The following is a 23166-nucleotide window of genomic DNA, read 5'->3' on the forward strand; positions in this document are numbered from 1 at the left end:
AAACATACCTGTGCAATTAACGATTGAATGAAATGTATACTACAGTTGCTGAAAAATTGACGGATGTAAATAAAATGATGGAGAACTGATTGGAAATAGACCTGTGGCCGAACATTCATGTCACATAAGAAATCGTGTACTCTCACTAGGTTACAATCCACGACGTTAACGGCAGTGATCTGCTATTATAGAGACGTGTTACACTACTGGCCATTAAAATTGCTACACCACGAAGATGACGTGCTACAGACGCGATGCCTGAGTCAACAGATGGGGACGTTCGCAAGACAATAACCATCTCCACGAACAGTTCGACGACGTTTGCAGCAGCACGGACTATCAGTTCGGAGACCATGGCTGCAGTTACCGTTGATGCTGCATCACAGACAGGAGCGCCTGCGATGGTGTACTCAACGACGAACCTGGGTGCACGAATGGTAAAACGTCATTTTTTCGGATGAATCCAGGTTCTGTTTACAGCATCATGATGGTCGCATCCGTGTTTGGCGACATCGCGGAGAACGCACATTGGAAGCGTGTATTCGTCATCGCCATACTGGCGTATCACCCGGAGTGATGGTATGGTGTGCCACTCGTTACACGTTTCGGTCACCTCTTGTTCGCATTAATGGCACCTTGAACAGTGGACGTTACATTTCTGATGTGTTACGATCCGTGGCTCTTTCCTTCATTCGATCCCTGCGAAGCCCTACATTTAAGCAGGATAATGCACGACCGCATGTTGCAGGTCCTGTACGAGCCTTTCTCGATACAGAAAATGTTCGACTGCTGCCCTGGCCAGAACATTCTCCGGATCTCTCACCAACTGAAAACGTCTGGTCAATGGTGGCCGAGCAACTGGCTCGTCACAATACGCCAGTCACTACTCTTGATGAGCTGTGGTATCGTGTTGAAGCTGCATGGGCAGCTGTACCTGTAGACGCCATCCAAGCTCTGTTTGACTCAATGCCCAGGCGTATCAAGGCCGTTATTACAGCCAGAGGTGGTTGTTCTGTGTACTGATTTCTCAGGATCTATGCACCCAAATTGCGTGAAAATGTAATCACATGTCAGTTCTAGTATAATATATTTGTCCAATGAATACCCGTTTATCATCTACATTTCTTTTTGGTATAGCAACTTTAATGGCCAGTAGTGTAATTACTGCACATTGTTGAGTGTGGAGTTACGTGTAAAAATTCCTACAACGGCTCCTTGTTGAGCCTTAACCAGGAGAATGCCGAAAATGTGAAAATCATTATAGATAGAAGTAATATTGAAAACCGTTTCCCTGCTGATAAGAATCACGCGTCATATTACAGCACGTGGAAGGTGGTGTAACGATAGGTCATCTTAGGGCGTCTGCTTGAAATACATACTGTGTGATCCGACTAGACTGGCGGTGGCAAGCTAATGCCATGGTGGATATTTATATGTGCGCTATGGAACCTGTTTGCTTGTTACACAAACCACAGTGAGACCTGTGAATCTCTTGAGTATTATTACTTCCCCCTAATCCCCCCTTTCATGGTTCATATTGGTCTCGGCTGACATTAAATTTACCGCTGGTTGAATTTTCCACGAAAAAGAGCATTATTGTCGTACAATGATCTTGGCACTATTGTTATGACTAACTGCAAAGAATCCCGTAAAACGTTAACCGATTTGTCCTGTACTACAGTTCTGCCGAACAGGAAGCCTCTTCAGTACATTAGGGATGTAGCACAGTATCATCTGACGGATGAGAGACTACCAGATCGTGATATAAACTCTAGGAAAAAAAAAATCGACGCAACACGAACGAATCATACGAATGGGGCTCAAATCAGCGAATGTGATGTACATATAGAGAGACAAATGATTACAATTTCGGAAAAATTACATAATTATTTTAAAAGATAGAGCTGGACAGATAGAGCCAATGAATAACGCGTTGATCTACTTCTGGTTTTTATACTAGCGGTTGTTCGGCTTGGCATTGATTGACAGGGTCGTTGGATGTCGTCCTGGCGGATACCGTGCCAAATTCTGTCCAACGGACACGATAGATCGTCAAAATTACGAGATGGTTGCAGGACCCTGCCATAATGCCCCAACCGTTCCTAATTGTGGAAAGATGCGTCGACCTCGGTGGCCAAGGTAGGGTTTGGCAAGCACGAGGACAAGCGGTACAAATTCTTCCGATGCTCTGATGGGCATTAGCTTGCCGAAAATGTAAGCCCAGGATGGCCTGCCGTGAAGGGCAACAAAACGGGACACAGAATGTCGTTGACCTATCGCTGTGCTGTAAGGGTGCCGCAGATGAAAACCAAAGGGGTCCTGCTATGAAATAAAACGGCACCCTAGACCATCAGTACTGGCTGTCGAGCCCTATGGCGTGTGACAGTCAGGCTGGTGTTCCGCCGTTGTCCGGGGTATCTTTAGACACGTTTTTGCTCGTCATCTGAGCTCAGTTCGTAGCGGGCCTCATCACTGGAGGCAGTTCTACTCCATTCAATGAGATTCCATGCCGAACGTGCCTGCCATCTCTGAACACTGGTTTGTTGGTCTACAGAGGTCAGTGATAGTTGGCGTAAGGGATGCCGTCAGCTTAGCCCCTTTTCTTTTAATAGTCCTGGTGATCACTGAAGCACCAGTTGTACGTCGGATTGATGATGATGATGAATCCGGAGCTCGCTGACCATTTCTCGGTCCTGAGGTTGTGTCGTCTCTCTACGTCGACCGCCTCCTTCTTGGCGCTGTGTTCGGCCATGGTTCACCCATTCCTGCCAACATTGTCGAACAGAGGCATCGTCACTCCTTTGCAACTGTCGACCGATTTACCGATAATTCCAACCGGCTCCTTGCAGCCCAATTACACGTCCTCTCTCAAACGCTGACATCTGCGTATGTAACTCAAACGCCTATTTGCGAGGCATACGCAGTTACAGTCAGACTGAGTACACGGAATGAAATTTGATAAAACCTTACGCCCTGGTATCGACGTGCCCCCTGTTTAATATCCTTGCAAGCTGCAGTCTGAAACTGAGCTGTAGCATCACACCATCATCCATCGGCCGCTACCGTCTACAATCTTACATTTTTGTTGTTGATCCCTGTATGAATATAAATTTGTGACCAATTTGCATAACTCTTTCGTGGTGCTTCGTTTTTTGTCTTAGGCTGAACTTCCACAAGATATGCTTGGACATCTGATGCCATCTACTGTATGCCATGTCGCATTCGCAGAAATTGTAGAGCTCATTACCGACAAATTACAGTTTTCTTTCAAGCGAAATTTAAACCAAGAGGGAGAAGCCAGTAACAAGGGGGGACGGGAGCTCTGTGCTGTCACTAGGGAAGCAATAACGGCAGAATTGGTCGTTCAGGAGGGCTCGGTTACTTCAGCTTGAACTAGCCATCGGATGCAATATGAGTAACAACACTCAGGGATCTTTCAATCCTAAAGCTGCCAAAGTCGTCTGTTGATGGTGTGACTGGTTCGTTGATTGGTTTGGAGAGTAAAGGGACTAAATTGAAGGTCATCAGTCCCTTGTTGGTGATGTGATTGTGAAGGGGAAATCCGAGCTAAATAAGACAAGGCATGTACTAATCATTGTAGAGGGTAGTAGTTCAAAATCGCCTGATATGAGGAGAAGGAATCACACGTGAGCTAGAAACTTCTGGCTGCAGTCTTGCTACGACAAAAACTGTGAGTAGAGAGTTAAGAAGAATGAAATTCATGGGGTACAATGATCGGGCAACTCTTCACAAACCACACATTTCCGTAGTATTTGTTACGCAACTCCTGATTTGGCGTAAAGAGCGCCACACTGGCCAGTGTGTGACTGGAAACGAATGATGTGGAATAATGAATCGCGCTATACGCTGTGGCAGTCCGATTGAAGGGTTTGCAAATTCCTGGAGAGCGCTACCAACCGCCATATGCTGTGCTCGCAGCAAAATACAGAGGAGGTGGTGTTAGGGTTCGGAGTACTTTTTTATGGTTAGGGTATGGTACCAATATTGCTTTGAGGAAATTATAAATGTGGGAGGATGTGAACAAATGTTACTGCATTGTGTACTGCATAGAGTAGAGGAACTGTTCGGAGACGATGATGATTGTATTAGTACAACAATGCAGCTTTTGATAAATCATATTGTGTACAAATCATTCTTGAAATGGCCTTGCCTGCCCAGATCGCGACCTAAACCCAATGAAATAGTTTTGGGATGAGTAAGTACGTCAGCTTCGCTCCAGATTCCAGGATCCAATGTCACACTACCTTCCACGGTTTTCCCTCATGAGGAAGAATGGGCTACGTCTCCTTCACAGACATTCCAACATCTCACTGAATGAGTCCCTTGTAGAGTTCGACCAATCATGAAGGTGAAGGTTCATTCCACCCCATTTTAACGTCCGCTAATAAATGCCAGGATACGTTTGATCAGAAAGTGTAAATAAGAAATCTCAAGACACTGGCTTCATGTCAGCAGAAAATGTCTGGAAAAACCAAGATTTTAAACGAGGAAAATCTAGACCGTTAGGAATGTCTCTGGGAGTAAATCCCAGAAAATGTTTGCGCCATTTAGGGCCTCAAACTGGAGCGTCAGTAGCTTCATTTCACAGAGCTGCGTTTGAGCTTCTCACATACTGTTGCTCGACGACGGGAGTGCAACCAGATGTTGCAGTCAGTGCGTGATGGAGGGGCTATTCTTCTGTTAAGGCATAGTTCATTAACAATGGTACGTGACCGCACAAAACAAGGAATATTGGAGTTCTGAATGTCCTCATTAGTTACATGATGTGAAAAATAGAATGTGGCGTGCAGTTAGTGAATTTAGAACTATTGGACCGTTCTTCCATCAAGCCGTAAATTTTCAAATTGCTGGAAGTAAGTGAAAAAATGGTTCAAATGGCTCTAATCACTATTGGACTTAATATATGTGGTCATCAATCCCCTAGACTTAGATCTACTTAAACCTAACTAACCTAAGAAGATCACACACATCCATGCCCGAGGCAGGATTCGAACCTGCGATCGAAGCATCCACGTGGTTCCGGACTGAAGCGCCTAGAACCACCCGACCACAGCGGCCGGCCAAGTAAGTGAACAATGTTCTGCAACATTTTCTGTTTCAGAGAATTAACAATCGGAGAAAAGACCTGCGGTTATTTAATGCAAGATAATGCAGGGGTACAAGCCGTCCATACCTCTGCGATAGTATTCTGCTATATTTTTGATGAGAGAATAGTTCACTGGCCTCCTCGTCACTCAAGCATAAACCCACGTGATTTTAGTTTTTAGGAAATTTTCAGAGATAAAGTACACACAAATAAGCTTTATACGCTTCATCATCTGCAAGACTATTAAGCTTGTAATTTCTAAGACTTAGACGTCGAAATTTGACGAGAGTTTGACAATGTGTCCAAGACATATCAGGCAGATTTTGCCGTAAAAGAATATCGTTTTTTGAACCTATTCTAAATAAAGGTAGTTATAGTGTAGAGGCACTGTGTTTCAGTTTAGGCTCAATTAAGGGAAGACGAGCCGAACCATCAAGCAGGAACTAGCCGATGTGCATCCCGTACGGTCTGTGAGAATGTTCTTGTGTCCTCCGTGAGAAATCTTGTAGCAGTCCTACACTGTTTTGTTGCACTGGGAGGCGAAAAATGTAGAGGATAAAAATTCAAAATTCTACAATTTTAACGCTGAAAAGGCCACCGCTGTTCCGTTATTGATGTGGATTGAAAAACTATAAACATACAGTGGCACCCGCCATGATAAAAAGGACGTATGAAGAAATGAAACAACATTTTGTCACACTTAAGACTGGTGCAGCCACAACGGAAGGTTCAACACAAAACAGCGATATCAGTGTTTCTAGTGACAACAGTGAAATGTCGTCTGTCAAACATTCAGCAAACATCGGTAACAACAATAACTGCTGCAGTAACAACAATTTCAGCAACTGGTGGCACTTCCCCACTTTTTCCCTCCCCATCTCTCAGAAGCTTTCGCCGGTGTAAAATCAGCGATTCAAATTTACGTATTAATGGTTGTATTAGAAGTCTTAGAGCTTGATTTTGTGAAATCTGATAACAAATCATTATCTTCTTCAACGCACCAGATAAAAAGTATAAGAGAAGCGAGTCACGTAGAAAGACAGCAACAAAATTTTAATATTGCAAAGGCTATGGCAATTTCTAGATCAATTTCTTTTACCTATTGTAGTTAAGAATACTATAAAAATACTCCTTTCTTACCCGAATGGAAGCGCGAGTCTGGTTTCAGATCAAGATTTTAGATTCAAGGGTAAAGTGATAAATTATCAGACAATTTATCCTATAAATAGCAAAGCTGGGTCGAAAACAATTTCCAAAGATATGTGGTACTTCGTTACTGATACTATAATATGCCTCGGTCGTTATTTAATGATGAAGCTTCTCCGTCTTTGTCAAGTGGTGACTGTCGTGTCGTAGCCGCTGCCATCTTTAAACAGCGGCTCTACCGCAATACCTTAATAGACCCTGTAGTGCGTATATTACAGCTCCAAGAGCGATGAAGATCCAAGAGCGGTTAAATAAAATTTCGCGCAAGTTATGCCGTAGGCAGAAGTAGGTGAAGAAGAAAAAATCAACTGAAGAGATATATTTTGCATCCTGCTTTATAAACAATTGGTTCTCATCCTCTGAAACAACTGATAAAAAACGTTCCTCAGGAGATTTTCCGTCAGCGCCGAATTCGACGAAGGCACTTCGACATGGAGGGATGATCCTGTTTACTAAAATGGAGCTGAAAAAATCGATATCTCAGTTGTAAACGACTTTGTGAACGAGGTATCAGACTATTTCATCATAACTATCTGGGAAAAGATGAATATGAGAAACAAATAAACAGACTTCTCTCCGGATTTCAGCAGACCCAGGTAGTTTAAAACCTACAACCTTTGGATGGAGTACTCCTCAATCGCTGTCAAGTGGTGACTGTTGCATGGTTGCTGCTACCGTTCCCATATAGCGGCGCTACCATATGTGTAAGCAGTGGTACCCAGTGCAGTGTCTTTTAAGGTATTGCGGTAGCGCCGCTGCATAAGGGTGGTAGCAGCAATCACACGACACTCACAACTAGATAAAGACCGAGGAGTACTCGGCAAAGAGATAAAGGATTGGAAATCATTTTATGTGGCTGAAAATCTGAGAGAATTTTACTAGTGTACTCGTCTTTCACCGACGGCTTCGCCTGTGGACACGTACAGCACGTATATTGTGCACACCTCCCAGTTTCCCTTCTGTCCATCTCCACCTCTTCCATCTCTCTTTCCAACTCTTCTTCGCCCATCTCTTTGTCTGTCTCCACTACCCTGTATATCTTTCCATCTCCCCTTTCTGTCCATCTTAACATGCCCCTCCCTCTGTCCATCGCCCCCTCCATTCATCTCCTTCTCCTCCCGCTACATCCATCGATCCCCTCCTCCCCCACTCTTCTGTCCAACTTCTTCTCCATCTCTCTGTCACTTCCTCTTCATCTTCCCTCTACCCATACCATCCATATCCCCACTTGGGCCATCTCCATCTCCTCCTCGTCCTCCTCCTTCCCTTCCTCCTCTACCTCGGCCCATCTCTGGCTCCCCTCCCTCTGCCCATCTGTACCTCCCCTCCCTCTGCCCATCTCTTCATCCCCCTCCCGCAGTCCATCTATTCCCCCCCCCCCCTACATCCATACAATTTCTCCACCTTGCCTTTTTACCAACTTCTCCTGTCCCTCACCCTGTTCATCACAAACTCCTCCTCTCTCAGTCCACCTTCTCCTCGCCCTCTCTTTATACATGTCCTTCTCTTCCCAGCCCCATATCTGCCCATCTCCTCCTTTCTCTCTTTCTTTGTCAAATTGCTCCTCCCCTCACTCTTAGTTCATCACCTCTTCCCCATTCTCCTTGTCCATTTATTCCTATCTTCCTCTAGGTGTTTTTCCTCATCCCATCTTTCCCCCAGTCACCTGCCTCTATCGCCTCCTACCCACTCTCTAACTGTCCGTCTCCCCCTCTCTCTCCATCTCTTACTCACACTTCTCTCAATGTCCTCGTCCCCCTTTTATCATCTCATCCTGCTGCTCTTCATAATCATTTCCTACCCTTCCTCTCTCTGCTCAGCTATGCCACTCTGCATGTACACCCCCTAGTATTTATTCTGATACTACCTCCATGACACACCAGTCATGCAGGGCAGTGTAGATGTCAGAGGTTAGCAACGCTTTTTGACCCACAACACCACTCTTGTCTGAGCTAGCTTGGACTTACCCCAAAAGTTCTTCTTTGCACACAATAAGTAGCTTGTCTACCAAATGTGGATGGAATCTATCGACTGCTTTAGGGGGAGATGTGGAATACACATTCATATACGCATACACACAAGATCAATTTTTGTACGTATAGATATTGCTGCGAAACCATGCTTTTGAGAAACAATTTATTTTGCAGGAGGTAAAAGTGCTCAGCTGACGCCAAATCTAATATCAGAAGAAAACTTAACTTCTGTGTGTGTTCAGCATGTTTTAGTTAAGTAATAGTTGTAAATATTGTTTTTAGTTTTTCAGGAATGTTTGCAAAATATGGTGGCAGAGTGGCCTGAAAAGGTCTCCCTTAATTTTTTCTCGGAATAAAAAAACAAGTGGAGGAGTTTGGGAAGAGTATACCACTTCTGTTCGAAACTAACCATTTTGAATATTATGTTCGTACATCAAGTATTTTGTAGGTGGCCTATTAGGAGTCTGAACAAAATAATGTAAGCTCTATATCACTTCACGAGAACAAGAGGGTGCGAAGAGGAAAATTTTATCTTTCGGAAAATTACCTACAGAAAAGGGCCACTTTAGTGCGCATAGAGTGCGTGTGCGCGTGGGTGTATGCGAGCTTTGCGACCAGCGGTCACTAGACTTGCCGGCAGAGCGGCCGCGCCGCCTCCTCCTCCGGCCCAGCCGCCGCTGCGCACCTGAGGCTCTCGGTGCGCGACCGCGGCGACCAGTCTTTGCTGGGGCGGCCGCCGCTGCTGCTGCGGTGCCGCCTCCGTGAGTCCCGCCCCCGCGTCCGCAGCGAGCGAGCCGTCTGCCAGCTGTCCAGCCGGTGCCGCACCGCCGTCTGCACCTCCGAGTTCAGGAAGCAGTAGAACAGCGCCACCATGAAGCCCTGCCCAACACAATAGCCTGGCTCCGGGTCACTGCCGCTGGCTGCAAGGATGTAACATTCCAAAAGTAGGTTAACATAATAAGATCGTGTCCACCCTATTGCTAGTATAGAGGCGTTGTTTATAAGATGGAATCCTAGAGTTCATAACCATTAAAGAGAACTGGTAGTTGAGAAGGGACTGAGACATGTTTGAAGCACTACCTCAATGTTATTCGACCCGAACAATGATTAAGCAGTAAAGGAATCCATGGAGAAATTTGGAATGGGAATTACAGTTCAGCAACACGAAGAAAAACTTTTTAAGTTTTGCCAGTGACATTGTAAATCTGTCAGAGAGCAAAGGGCTTGGAGGAGTACTTGCACAGAATGGACAGTATCTTAAAAAATGCTGTAGATGTCCAGCAAACAAAAGTAGGATCAGAATGATGGAATATCGTCAAACTAAAGCAGATGATGCGGCAAACTAGGCAAATGCCACACTAAAAGTAATAGATGAATCTTGATGCTCGGGCAGCAAAATAACCGCTAACAGACGAGGCAGTGAAGATACTAAATGCAAACTGGCAGTAGCAGGAATAGCGATTCTTTAAATAAAAAATCGGCTAAGGAAATCTCCAATTACATCCTTATTGAATCCATAGCACATTCCAAAAAGAGATCCACAGATATATCCTAAAAATAACAGAGCTTCAGGAGAAGAAGATACCTCCGTGAAACTGCTGAAAATTCTTAGATTAAATTCATTCAAAAATCTTACGCAAACTATGAGAGAGATGTGGCAGACATAAATATGTCCCGAAGACTGGAAATGTGCTCTGATTGATCCTCTGCACAAAAAAGACAAAACGGATTCAAATAACTATCGAGTAACTTCTCTTCTGAAAATTACATACAAAATTCTGTCAGCATGTCTTCTCCAAATAGTCCAGGAGAACCTCGATTACAAAATTAGAGAATACCAAGCAGGCTTCCTCACTGATCTAAATTGCACAGGAAAAATATTGTTTTTAAAAAATAATATTAAAGTACAGTGCGCTCAGTATCAGCCACATCCCATGTTCCTTTAAGGACTTCAACACGTCGCATGATTCCATCAATAGACAAAAGTTTTTATCACCGTCGGAGAGCAACGATTCGACCCGAAAACCTAAATCTCACCAAGAAAACGGTCACCAACACAACTTCGGAAGAAAATTCATGTTTCAGATAACAGAACCACTTAAATGCGGTGTTAGGTAGGACGACGGTCTATCTTCTATACTCTTTAATCTGGTTTTGAACAAAATCATCCAGGCGTGGGAAAAAGAACTTGAAAAATATCCAAAAACACTGGAAGCCCATAGGACTACGAAGATCCAGAAATGACATCCATATTTCTTCCTTAGCTTTCGCAGATAATCTGGAAATACTAGCAGATGACGAGTCGACTATAGTTAAGAAGCTAAAGGCTCTGAAGAACAAGCTGAAAAGTCAACAAACAAATATTCTTCCAAAAAAAACGAAGTACATATCCTTAAAACATCCAAGTCAAAAACTGATCACAAGATATGAATAAATCGAGAGAGTTCCCTACCTGATGTATTTGGGCGAAATCGATGAAACAACAGGTGGAGAGAAAATGGCACAGAAAATTCGCATGCAAAAACTTAAAGTAGCTTACTATGACATCTACGCCTGCAACAAATTGTAGGACCAAATACGTTAAAATCAGATACTATAACACACTTATCGAGATTGAAGTCTTGTACACTAGCGAAACCTTTAAACTATACAGAAAATCTGAAGACATCCTAAAAATGAAGCAAACTTCTAAGAAAGATACTGCGCCCAGAAAGAACAGAAAGTCGATACACATTGGAATCCCGAAAACTATGGAATCTCGTAGTATACATCAGAAAAACAAGACTGAAACCATATGGGCATATCCACAGGTTCCCATCAACAAGACTCACCCACAAAACTGCCACATACTTTGTCATTTTTCCCAGCTATCAGTATTCTGCCTGTAAGCTGTGTAAGCTCAGGGACTGATGACCTTAGCAGTTAAGTCCCATAAGATTTCACACCCATTTGAACCTTTTTTTTTTATAATTAAACTGCTATTGGTCATGTGTTTGCTGCATGGTACCCTCAAAGGTGCCATCCAGATAACGATATTTTTAGTCGCTTGGAGCAAGGCCTTTGGAAAACTGATAATCTTCGTCCACAAGTAATGGACATAGGTCGCCCAAGAATAAGACATACTCTACAAACATACGACGCGATTCTTTCAACTGTTTACCAGTCACCTCGGATAAGTACCCGTGATATCGCAAGGCAGTTCCAGATCTCTCAAAGACTGGTTTCTGAAGCGTTACAGTATGAAGAAATGCATCCACGTCGTTACACGTTAAGGCAATACCAATGGACAGAAGATCGCATTCAACGAGTATAATTCTGTGAACGGCTTTTACTCCAAGAGTAAGACAACGAACATATTATAAATAACTTGATATGGACTGACGAATCTACCTTTACTCGTGAACGTATTTTAAACGTCCGCTACAATCACTATTTGTCGGAATACAACCCGTACTTCATCGGCGAACGTGGCTTTCAGGCTCGCTTTGGTATGAGTGCTTTTTGGCGTTTACCTGTTGCCAGACTAGTTGAATTATCCCTTGAATCGTGCGCTTTCCTTGCAATACTTAGCCTGACGCATTAGAAAACGTTCCACTTGGTGTTCGGCGAAAGCTGTGGTTTCAGAATGATGGTGCGCCGCCACACTTTGGAATGAATGTGCGTAATTGTTTAAATTAAGTAATGAAGTCGTTGAAGTCCAGTGTTCTGGCATCCACGTTTGCCGGACCTTGATCCATTAAATTTTTATTTGTGGCGACACTTAGAGGTAAACATTTATAGTACTCCACCAATGGATGTACAAGTCCTAATAACTCGCGTGCATGCTGCTTCAGCAATGGCGGATACAGGTGTGTTGCGTAGAGTCCCGAAAAGTATGATACAGTTAGTGGCGAAGTGATCGCAAATGTTAAGTGATCGCTTTGAACAACTTCTCTAAAGTGAACGTTGCTCGTACGTGAACGTACTGGCTCTGTGAAGATAAGCCTGGACGTCAAACGTATTGAATAGAATCATTATGAATAGCCTAGTGTGCTCTCTCGTGTAGCCTACCTACTGCGTATTTTGTATCACATCGGATAGAGACGGTGTTAACGTATCCACAGTTATTTAACATCGGCTTTATTTGGGTCATGGACGAAAAAAAAGTAATCGTTTACGTCTGTAAGAAGTTCATGTTATGTCTTAATGTTTAAATAAAGGTAACAGTAAAAGAAAGAAGTACGTAAGATACCACAATGTGGAGGTATAAATTGGATAAAATTTGATACTTCAACCTAAGAAAAGGGGAAAAAAATATTTGCGCGGAAGCTACTCGAACATCAGCAAGACTGCATATATCTTCCTCACGGCGTTGGCTCGTCTCACTAAGCTAATGGGTTCATGCTACCTGTTATTGGCCACGATAAACGCAGACAAGCACACACAGAGTTGCCAGAGCCTAGTTTTTTAAATGTCATTTCTATTAAACCTATTGGCGGGACTTGGTTTTGCAAGATACATTTTTGTCTCGGACCGGGATGGGGTATCGCATGCCGACCGCCAAGTGCAGCATTTCTTTTTCACTCTTTACATTTGTAATACAATATTTTCAAGAATACTTACAATGTAAATATAATTTTTACACATAAACATTACGTTAGGATAAATTATAATCTTTGTGTCCATCTTTAGGTGTGACTTATTCAGGAAGAAATAAAAAAAAGACACCTAAACGAAGATATAGTTAACAATAATAGAAAATATACTGCCGTGAGCAAATTTCTATTAGGGAAATACCTGCAAGTCTAAAATTGTTAGTTTTGCGTAGCTTGATAGTTTTGAAAGCATTGTGATAGATGTAACATACGTTTACACTCTATGCAATTTCACGTCGTTTGAAATTGGAAATTTGTGGTAAGGTCTTAAGGGACCAAACTGCTGAGGTCATTGGTTCCTAAGCCTACGCACTACTTAATCTAACTTAGACCAACTTACTCTATGGACAACACACACACCCATGCTCGAGGGAGGAGTCGAACCTCCGACGGGGGGAACAGCACGGACCGTGATTCATGCAAACTTGGCATCCTTGGTTTAATCCATATGTTTTTGGAAATGGGCCCGAAATTGTGCTATTGGAATCAGAGTCATCTCTTGGCTGCATGTAGAAGGAACCCCTTAGCAATTCGGGAGGACGACGGTTCAATCCCGCGTCCGGCCATCCTGATTTAGGTTTTCCGTGATTTCCCTAAATCGCTCCAGGCAAATGCCGGGATGGTTCCTTTCAAAGGGCACGGCCGACTTCCTTCCCCGTCCTTCCCTAATCCGATGAGACCGATGACCTCGCTGTCTGGTCTCCTTCCCCGAAACAACCAACCCCTTAGCACGTCGGAAATTAAACCGATTTCAATGTCTCAATTAAGGACCTTTGACATTATTTACGTCGATGGGCGGCCACCAAGAGTTTCCTTGTGTCATCACTCTGAGAGACGAAATTACAGTTGAGAGATCGTGCAAAATAACTTGGCTCATACGATGACGTGCATTTTCATTCTCAGTGATGGGCGATCCACTCTGAAGGGGCGGGGTTGAGAAGTGAGCATCGTCCACTATGAACGAAACATTATCTGCATGCCTTGGCTACAAAGCGAGAATGGATGTACGCAGAAGCCTGACAGTCTGCAATCTTTATCATACAAATTAAAAAAAAATGTTTGGAAAAAAAATTATGATGTGGCATCTCATAGTATCATTCGTGAACTTCATGATGAACTTCGTATCATTTCGTTAATTGTCACAGTTACTGTGATATTCCTCTATCAGGGAAGGTGCTCTGCGAAATTTCTGCATGTTCAGTCATACATCGCTGCATACGAAATGTAGCCAAAACGTTGAACTTTTATTTAAACTTGAGACCTGCACGTTTCTGCTGTCTCGAGAAAACGTATTGTATGCAGTGAATACGCTTCCGATCGTGCGCTCATACAACAGAGTGAACGTGAAACATTCAGAACATCCTCAAATCCCAAAAACGGTTCCGGACACCGAAAGAAGTTTTAGGAAAATGACGGTAAGCAAACTGAAGAGCATTTTCACATACAGTTAACACGTAAAACTTTCTTATCTACTGCGATTTATGAGCAAGTACAGTTGTTTTAAATGAAATACTATAGTTATTTTAAGGGCCATCGATTACAGTTGTAATGAGAATTATTGTGGATGTGTAACAACAAATGGGAATGCATCAGGCTTTTATTTTTATACAGTACATGCGCTTTTGATAAACTATTGACCTGACTTGTCCTCAGTTGTTCGTTTGATAATAGACTGTTAGAGGATCCTGTCGTAATTGCAACTGAATTACCATGTTATTGTGGTTAAATTGTGTAATGTGTTTTCGTGAAAGAAGTTAATTTTAACTTGGCAACTAGAGAAAGGAAAAAAGGTTTACAGCTGACGCAAAAATAAATCGCTCCTTCTGTGGCAATTATTGCGTAATCCTGTAACCCACTTTCTTTTCAGTAGTAAACAGTCTACTTGTCGAAATTCCTGTCGTACTGGCATAATCTGTTAATACCATCGTTTGCAGACTCGCTAGCTGCTGCTTAGAACTCCTCCAAGATCGGTGTTTGTGTGACTGCTTCAGTTGTAGAACTACATTTCCCCTAGCGCGGGGTCGAGTCCAGAATCGTGCGACTGGCTACGGCCGCAGGTTAGAATCCTGCCTCGGGCATGGATGTGTGAGACGTCCTTATGTTAGTTGGGTTTAGGTAGTTCTACGTTCTAGGGGACTGACGACCTCAGATGTTAAGTACCATAGTGCTCAGAGCCATTTGAACCCGAGCGCGGTGGGCCACCGGGAAAGGAGTCCTCCGCGCACTACTTTTGTCTCCCAAGACAAATAACATTGTGTACACTCTACTTTATTGCGTATTACCCAGCTCGAGCCCTTGTTCGACAGACGTTTTCCGTCGAGACAAGCAACTGACAATATTTGTTCATGTGCAGGAGTATGCAGAGTGTTTAAAGAGGCATGTTTGTCACTTTAATCTTAACTTGGGTATGTGTTAACTACAAGGAGGTTATTATTGAACTATATGAAAAAAACGTAAATTAGTTACGAACCATGGCGTGCACACACTTTATTCAACATGTGAACGTCACTACATGTATTCACATTTTCGTTATGACATGCTCCGTATGCCTGCCGTGATTGGCGACGATGTGGTGCAGACGAATAGCGAAATCCTGCATGACCCGATGTAGTGTCGGAACGTCCATGATGTCGATGACCTCCTGAATGGCTTTTTCAGCTCAACAATGGTTTTGGGGTTATTGCTTGTAACATCCACGAGACGAATTTTAGCTACAGTGCGACGAGAGGAAATTATGCCTGTAACAGTTATAAACATTATCTATTCGACATATCAAAAAAATAATGAAAACGATGATAAATATAAATTATTTATATAATATTCTATGATGTAATTGGAAATATCGATGTGTATCATACAAAGACAATGATAATTGTAAATTCTTTTTATGATCTGCGTTTGTCTTCCTTGGTATTATCCGTTTTATGGTTGGCTTTTGTAGGTTGCGGAGGCTTATCAAACTGAGGTCTGTTAAGAAATTGTAATTATTTGTTAATTATTACTTGACAACAGAGTTCATTATTATTATAAATGTGAGTGAATAATTATTTGTAACTTTAATTCCTCTCTCAGTAAGCATTATCTGTGTTAATTATTTCTTTCCGCTGCAACGAGCGCAGCCATTGACGATAGCGATTTGTATCGCGTTTTTGTCTGTGTTTTCCTTAGAAACAAATCAAATGTTTGCTTGATGAAGTCTAAATAGTGCACAATACGAAAGTAGAGTTTATAGAGTTTTAATAAGCTTTTCAAATACTTACTTATTTGGCCTAACAATAGAGAGTCTCTATCAATTGTCTGCCGCCATCTTAACAATTATCTCAGCGGCAAATTCAAATTACGCAAATCTGCAGACATACATGCCGAACGTAACACAAATGTGTAAAAATAAATGTGCACCGGTGGTCCCGAACTCATTTTAATGAAAATAATTCGAACCAGATTGGTTCCTTAAAAACAGTGCTCATACCACGATACTTACAACGAACTTTTCTAGCTGATGTATGGAACCGAAATTAATTACGCACGAGTTGCGAAGAATATTGTTTCAGGTAACATACGTCAGTGTTGTGCGCGGCTGATATTCGGTGTTTCAATGATCATTTTGCTGAAGATAACTATTTCCATCATAATCAATAGTTGTATAGAATCTGTTGTATGAACTATGATTTAGTGACACTTATACAACTTACAGACCACACTTTAACACAACGTTAACTTGGAGTTATTTAACAACTCGACCAAATCTTTAGCCGGGAGAAAATTTATATAGTAATTACTCAATGTAATAATAGAAGATTATCATTTTCATTTACAAATTTGTTAAACACCAAACCACTGAACAAAACAGCGAACGCCACACTGGCGCCCAACAAGGGGCCACCAATGTACATTTATTCATTTTAATAATTGAAATTGTGATCTATTACAGGTACGGGGTACCAAAGCTAACTATAAATCATTGTTTATTTACTTGTTTCATGAGCATTGACATCTTCCTACCGAACTGCAGTGCGAATCTGTATCTGCGCCGGTGCTACAGTAACTTCATATAAGCATTGCAGATCACAATTCTCAATCAACTCAGGTAGGAGCAAATATTGATATTCAGTAATTAAATTGCAACACACAAACAACATTCGCTCTGTGTGCAATTTAAAATTAAACTTTTTTTTCTGTGATATGTTACAATACAGCATCACCGGTCACTGCAATTCACTTTGGAGGTGTGGCGGTGGGACTTGTAGTCCCGTACCACCCTCTGACGGTGGCAGTACTACATGAGTCAGGCAGAGAAATTTAGCCTAACGTTGGCAGGTATGATTGGAAAGTATTGGACGTAGAATGGGGGCTAGTCCCGCCAAATGATGCGTCCGTGGTGGGCGTGCCAGGCCTATCGTTAGCCATGGTCGGAATCCGATTCCTCTAGGATGGTTAGGGGAACCTGATGTCGATGCCAGCGGCGTGGAAGTGTGGTCCCAACGTGGCGTAACCCATGGACAGTGTCCCGCAAGGCATCCACTTTCTCATAGAGCCGCCGCGCGTTGTTGCGTATGGTCGTCTTTAGGGGGACGATATCCGCTTCCTCGTGGAGAGTGACAATCCTCGTGAGTGGCGGGGCGTCAGGCTCCACCTGAGCACCTTGTTCTGCAGGCGCTGAATGTCCGCATCCTGGTGACACTAATCGTGGCCCATGCAGCAGAGCCATACGTGAGGGCAGGCAGGATAACTGTTCGGTAAATGCGGAGCTTGGTATGCAGGTTAAGTTCCCTACTGCGAAAGAGCGGGTACAAAGCCCTGGTTAGCTTTTGCCCCTTGTTGGTGACATACTTCGCATGACAGTGGAAGAGCAACTTGTGGTCCATCTGGACCCCGAGATAGGTGGTTGTCGGGGACCAGGGCACCTGCACACCTGCAATCGAGATATTGCGGCGGAGGACTGGGCGCCGTTTCGTTAAGTAAACTGCCGTAGTTTTGGCGGCATTGAGAGCTATTTTGTTTGTCCGGCACCAGGTGATAGTGGCGTCCACCTGTCGCTGGAGGCGGGCGACGACGGCGTCAGTAATGCGGCCAGTGGTGTATAGTGCTGTGTCGTCAGCGTATTGTGCAAGGTGGCACTCGGGGATGACCGGCATATCATTGACATCGATATTAAAAGGGATGGGAGATAGCACCGATCCTTGCGGAGTGCCTGCCGACAATTGGCGAATGCCAGAACGCATTCCCCGTTGAGCCACTAGGAAGGTCCTGCCACGGAGAAAGTCATCCACAATCTTGACATAAATATCCGGTATAGGGGTCTGTGTCAGCATCTTGTGTACGAGGTTGTCTTGCCAGATCTTGCCGAAAGCGATTCGCAAGTCCAGAAAAACGGCAGTTGTCGACTTGGCGGTGGTGAAGCCTTCGCTGATGTGTTCAGAAAATTAATATCAGTACCTCCAGCTATAAGTAGTAATAATTGAATATTCTGGCTGCGAGAATAATATTTTTTAGTGTTATTTGTGTATATGTGTTAGTTATAAGATTATTTTGTGTCAATTGGTGCTTGTCAGTGATTTATATATTTGTTGTGCTGTATTGGTGATAGAACGGTAAATCAAAAGAAACAAAATTAAGCGAATGAGCATACTGATGCAGAGATGACATCAGAGTGTCAGGTAGAACAATCTACCCATATTTCCGTCGAATTATTAGAAAATTTAATTATGAATGATAATTTCGTAACTGATGTCCCGAGTGATAGTAAAACTGAGGAGCTGCCAAAACAAACTGACACTCCTGCATTCAACCAGTTAGGAATTAATGACAATATTTGTTCTGGGCAAGGGGTATAAGTTAGCAATGCTCAAGCTATGTCCATACAGGATATGCTAACAGCATTTTTTGAAAAGTTTACTATTAAAGAGCAGGAGTGTGAAAGACAACGTCAGAAGGAAAAGGAAAAACGTAGACAGGAAAAGCTTGTAGAAAAACAGCAACAGGAGCTCAGGGACCAAGAAAAGGAAAAGATATTTATGGAAAATATAAACAATATTTTTCTAGAAAGAGATAAAAAAAATTGTCCGTAGGATAAATCAAGTGTTGGTCGATCGTGATAATGCTATTGCTACCCATTCTAAGCAGGAGATCGATGCAGTAAAAACCACTACTGAACCCTTAACAAACATTCCAGTTCAGGTCAATAGTCTTCAAACAGAAGTAGATAGACTAGAGAACCAATTCAAAGCCTTGGCTACCGCTGTGGAAACAATGCTGGAGGACATTCCCTCGGAAATTCGAAAGGAAGTCCGAACAGAAGTAGCCAGGGTGCTGAGCTCCGAAAATCAAAACTTTGAAAATCTGACAGTATGCAGTAATGACAACACTGATACTGACAGGCAAAATATCGCAGATAATCTAACGGCGAATTTTAATGCACCACAAGAAAGACCAAATTTTTGTAATCAACCGATATTACCAAAGCAATATGTGACACCAAGGAACAATAATAGTGGAATAGAATGTACTTGTAATAAAGTAACCACACCACCTGCGAATTATAGCAATTCCATGCACTTAACTTCTTTGATGCATGAAGAAAGACAGTTGCAAATATTTAACGAAGAAAGTAAGAAAAACATACATCCAGTAGTTTTCATTCGAAACTTCAAGTGTTCTTCCAAAATCATGGTCGGAAGAACAGAAAATACAGTTTTTTGTTTCACATATTTCTGGTGATGCGTCGCTCTGGGCATTAAATGCAACAGAAACTCGCAAGACTTTCCACGACTTTGAGAAGGCGTTCCTTGAGCAATTCTGGTCAGCGTCTACTCAAGAGCGACTCCGTAAAATTGTTTACAATGCAGAAATGTACAATCCGAAGTCAGGTTCCTTAAGAAAGTACTTTGAAAAATATATTAACATGACCCGGTACTGGGATGAGCCAGTAACCACCAGAGACTTATTGCGAGTGTTAAAAGCTAGATTACCCATACATATTAGAGAAAAATTATTTAATGTTACAGACACCGATCTGAAAGAATTTCTGTCTGTAATTGATTCTCTGGATCTAGTGCAAGAAGACGCCAGAAAAAATTCAGACGTGATCAGTAATAATAATAGTCCTAACAGAAAAATTCATGGAATGGAAATAGGGGCGAAGGTAGTCCAAAGAAAAATAAAAGTAAGGCTTATAGTAACGGAAAATACAATAATAATAATAGTAGTAGGAATCAATACAACCAAAATTTTGGTTATCCTAATAATAATAACAGTAATTATCAAAAGGCCGAAGAAAGCCAACAACCGAATGGTAATCAGAGGTAGTACCACAATGAAAACCAAAACAATAACAATAGCAACTGAAAGAGACGAAATGACAATGGTCAGACAGTCCACATAAAGACAAGCCTAAAAATATGCGGGGTGACAGTGAATATTGGCGACAGCCAGGGCCAAGTCATTGGCAGCCGCAGCAAAATTCTATCTATTCAGGTCAGCCAATAAATTATGTACAGGCAATACCTATACCAAGCAAATCAATATCCACCGTGGTGGGATCCAAGCAGGCCTCCTCCGACTGAAAACTCACAAAATGTTAGAATAGTGGAGGTACCTTCGGAAGCAAAACAAAACACTCAGAAGCCAACAAACTAATTTCGGTCCCCGTAGGCCTTCGCCAGGTGACCGAGGCCAACAATGAAGGCAATAGGTCGACAGAACAAAAAATAAACACGATACGGTATCAGGATCGCAACAGGATCAAAGATGAGCTATATCAGGAACCTGCTGTCTCTGATAAGCCACAAAGGGAAAATATCCAAGCAAGTGTCACCGGAGCTGTAAATGGTGTAACAACTACTATTCTGCTTGACACAGGTGCGAATGTATCAGTCATGAACACGCAGTTTTTCAAGAAGGTATCGGAGATAAGGAGATTGCCGATTTTGCCGGTTGCAAGTTGTAAGGTTATAGGGGCATTGGGAAAAAAGGCACAGAGTATAAAATACCAGACACAGGTGGAAGTTTCCTTGGGAAATGATCGCTTATTATGCACGTTCCTACTAATGGATAACTTGTCAGTACCGGTGCTTCTAGGTCTTGAGTACCTTCGGAAAAGGGAAGCTGTAATTGATCTCACCCGTGGGACATGTGCAGTTAAGTACCAACAGCGACCCATTACATTAATGTTGAATCGGGAGATCGGTGCGGACCTTCCGCTGATGAGAAAAATGAATCTTTCTGTCAGCAAAAAGAAGTTGTTAGTGTTGGATCGTAAGCACCCACAGATGTGTCATAAAAATCGAAATAACGATGCACCCAGCAACGTGAGTGACATCGTCACAACAATAGAAGAGAAAGTACAGGAGGCAACTTGCATTAATGCTTCAGAGGCTAGACAATTAACAGAATTATTATCCGGATACCTCGAAATATTCACTGAACGCCCTGGAATCATAAAAGATTACCAGTATAATATGAAAGTATATCCGCCCAAGACCTATTGCAGAGCATCTTACTCGGTCCCCTGGACTAAGAAAAACGAAGTGATACAAAGGACCAATCAGAAGTGCAAGTGCACTACCCCATAACTGTAAATATAATATTTATGGTAAAATAATTAGCAGTAATAATTTGATAATATTATGTATGTATTATTTTATAAGCTTTTATGTATTACATTGTAATGTTCTTGAATTATTTGAACAAGGAGTAGAGAATCTTCATAATAAATGTATTTTTACTCTAAAAGGGATCAATAACTTGATAAAAGTCCACTTGAGTGGTATTGCATTAAATGTGAGGAATTTTACCTTTGTATACGTAGCATAGAAACGATTAAAATGGTTAAATAATTTATTTGTTCCTGTGTGAGAATGGAATAACAAAAATATTTTCATCAGATTAAGTCATGTAGTCCCATACACGTAGCGAGTGTTGGTGGTATGTGAGCTGTGTGACTGAAATAAAAAAAAATTAAAATAAAATAAAATAAAACAACGACTTTCACCACTAGTGAAGCGGAATCTGAATGTGTACTGATTTACATACACGGTTTCATTACGAAGTCATTTAAAATGCTCTTATGAGCAACATTCCAGTTAGGTAAACCGAACATGGACGTCTGTCATAAAAACATGGTAAATAACAATCCGAATAAAAATGTAATAAAAATATAAATATATAAATATATGTATCTGTAATAAAAATGGAAATATACTGTTATCTGGACAGTTCAGTAATGATCTCATGGTCAAGATAATGTAGCATATTCTGAAAGTTTTATATTGTCTCATGTTTATATGACAGTGTAAAATTTTGAATTTTGTTATTCAGTCATGGCAATATGATCTTACGTGCAAGTGTACCAGACCTCATTATTTGAAAAGTGTCATTTGCATATAGATTGTCTGTTAAGTACTCTGTAAGACTACTGACAGCAATCAGAACAGTGAAACGTGTTTCGCAGGAACTGGTGCACGCGTGAAGAACTAATTTATATTGTGAATAATGATGAACAGTGATAAAAACTGTGATCACGTAACCTTATGAACGCTCTTGGAGTGTCAAAGTTAGCAGCATCGCTATGAACGTTGATTACTGTTGACTGTATTAATAATTAACTTGAACTGATGACCTTAAGTAGTTTGATACGAAGCGTCTCCGCGTGCCAAATTTAATGTGACAGACTGTACAGCCAGCCGCGCGGCAAAACAATAATGCAACGTTGGCTACGCAGCGCGTCGCGAAAATATTTACATTCCGCTTAAGTAAACGAAGCACACTACGGACACATGTATGATTAACGGTGCGGCGTTCAAAATGTGCATATTGTGATAAACTTAAATGTGAATCACGACATTGTGTTGAACAGTGTCAAAATACATAACATACTCCAAAAACCATCTAATTCCATCCGTGTGAATGCGAGTGAAATGGACACTAATAAACTTTTCCACAGGATGAGAATAGTAATTATCTTGTCACTGATGCTTGTATTTTGACATTTCATGTACCCATCTTAAACTGAGGGACGTGGGAAAGGAGATGCAAGACCTGCTGCAGCGCGACTTCTAGCCAGCAGCAGATCCAAACCACGATGCAGCCGACGGCAACCGACGCCCCACCGACTAGGCCGGGGGCGGTCCAGCAGCAGCCACTACCTGTCTGCGTTCCAACGGCTCGACACGGAGGCGGTCTTACGACATCAGTGGCAAATTGTTATGACATTCGATAAATGAGTGACTTTGGAAATTGTTATGATATA

At 42.2% G+C, this 23166-nt stretch overlaps 1 protein-coding gene across 3 annotated transcripts in view; it reads right to left on the minus strand.

Annotated features, from left to right (window-relative positions):
- Positions 1-23166, minus strand: part of LOC126175163 (diuretic hormone receptor-like) — a 586395-nt gene that overhangs the window by 13278 nt on the left and 549951 nt on the right. For all 3 annotated transcript variants that reach the window (XM_049921750.1, XM_049921748.1, XM_049921749.1), the window contains one exon: positions 8972-9165. In XM_049921750.1, coding sequence (XP_049777707.1) covers positions 8972-9165 — 194 coding nt within the window. The remainder of the gene's footprint in view (positions 1-8971; positions 9166-23166) is intronic.

Source organism: Schistocerca cancellata, chromosome 3, assembly GCF_023864275.1.
Source record: "Schistocerca cancellata isolate TAMUIC-IGC-003103 chromosome 3, iqSchCanc2.1, whole genome shotgun sequence".
Classification (NCBI taxonomy): domain Eukaryota; kingdom Metazoa; phylum Arthropoda; class Insecta; order Orthoptera; family Acrididae; genus Schistocerca; species Schistocerca cancellata.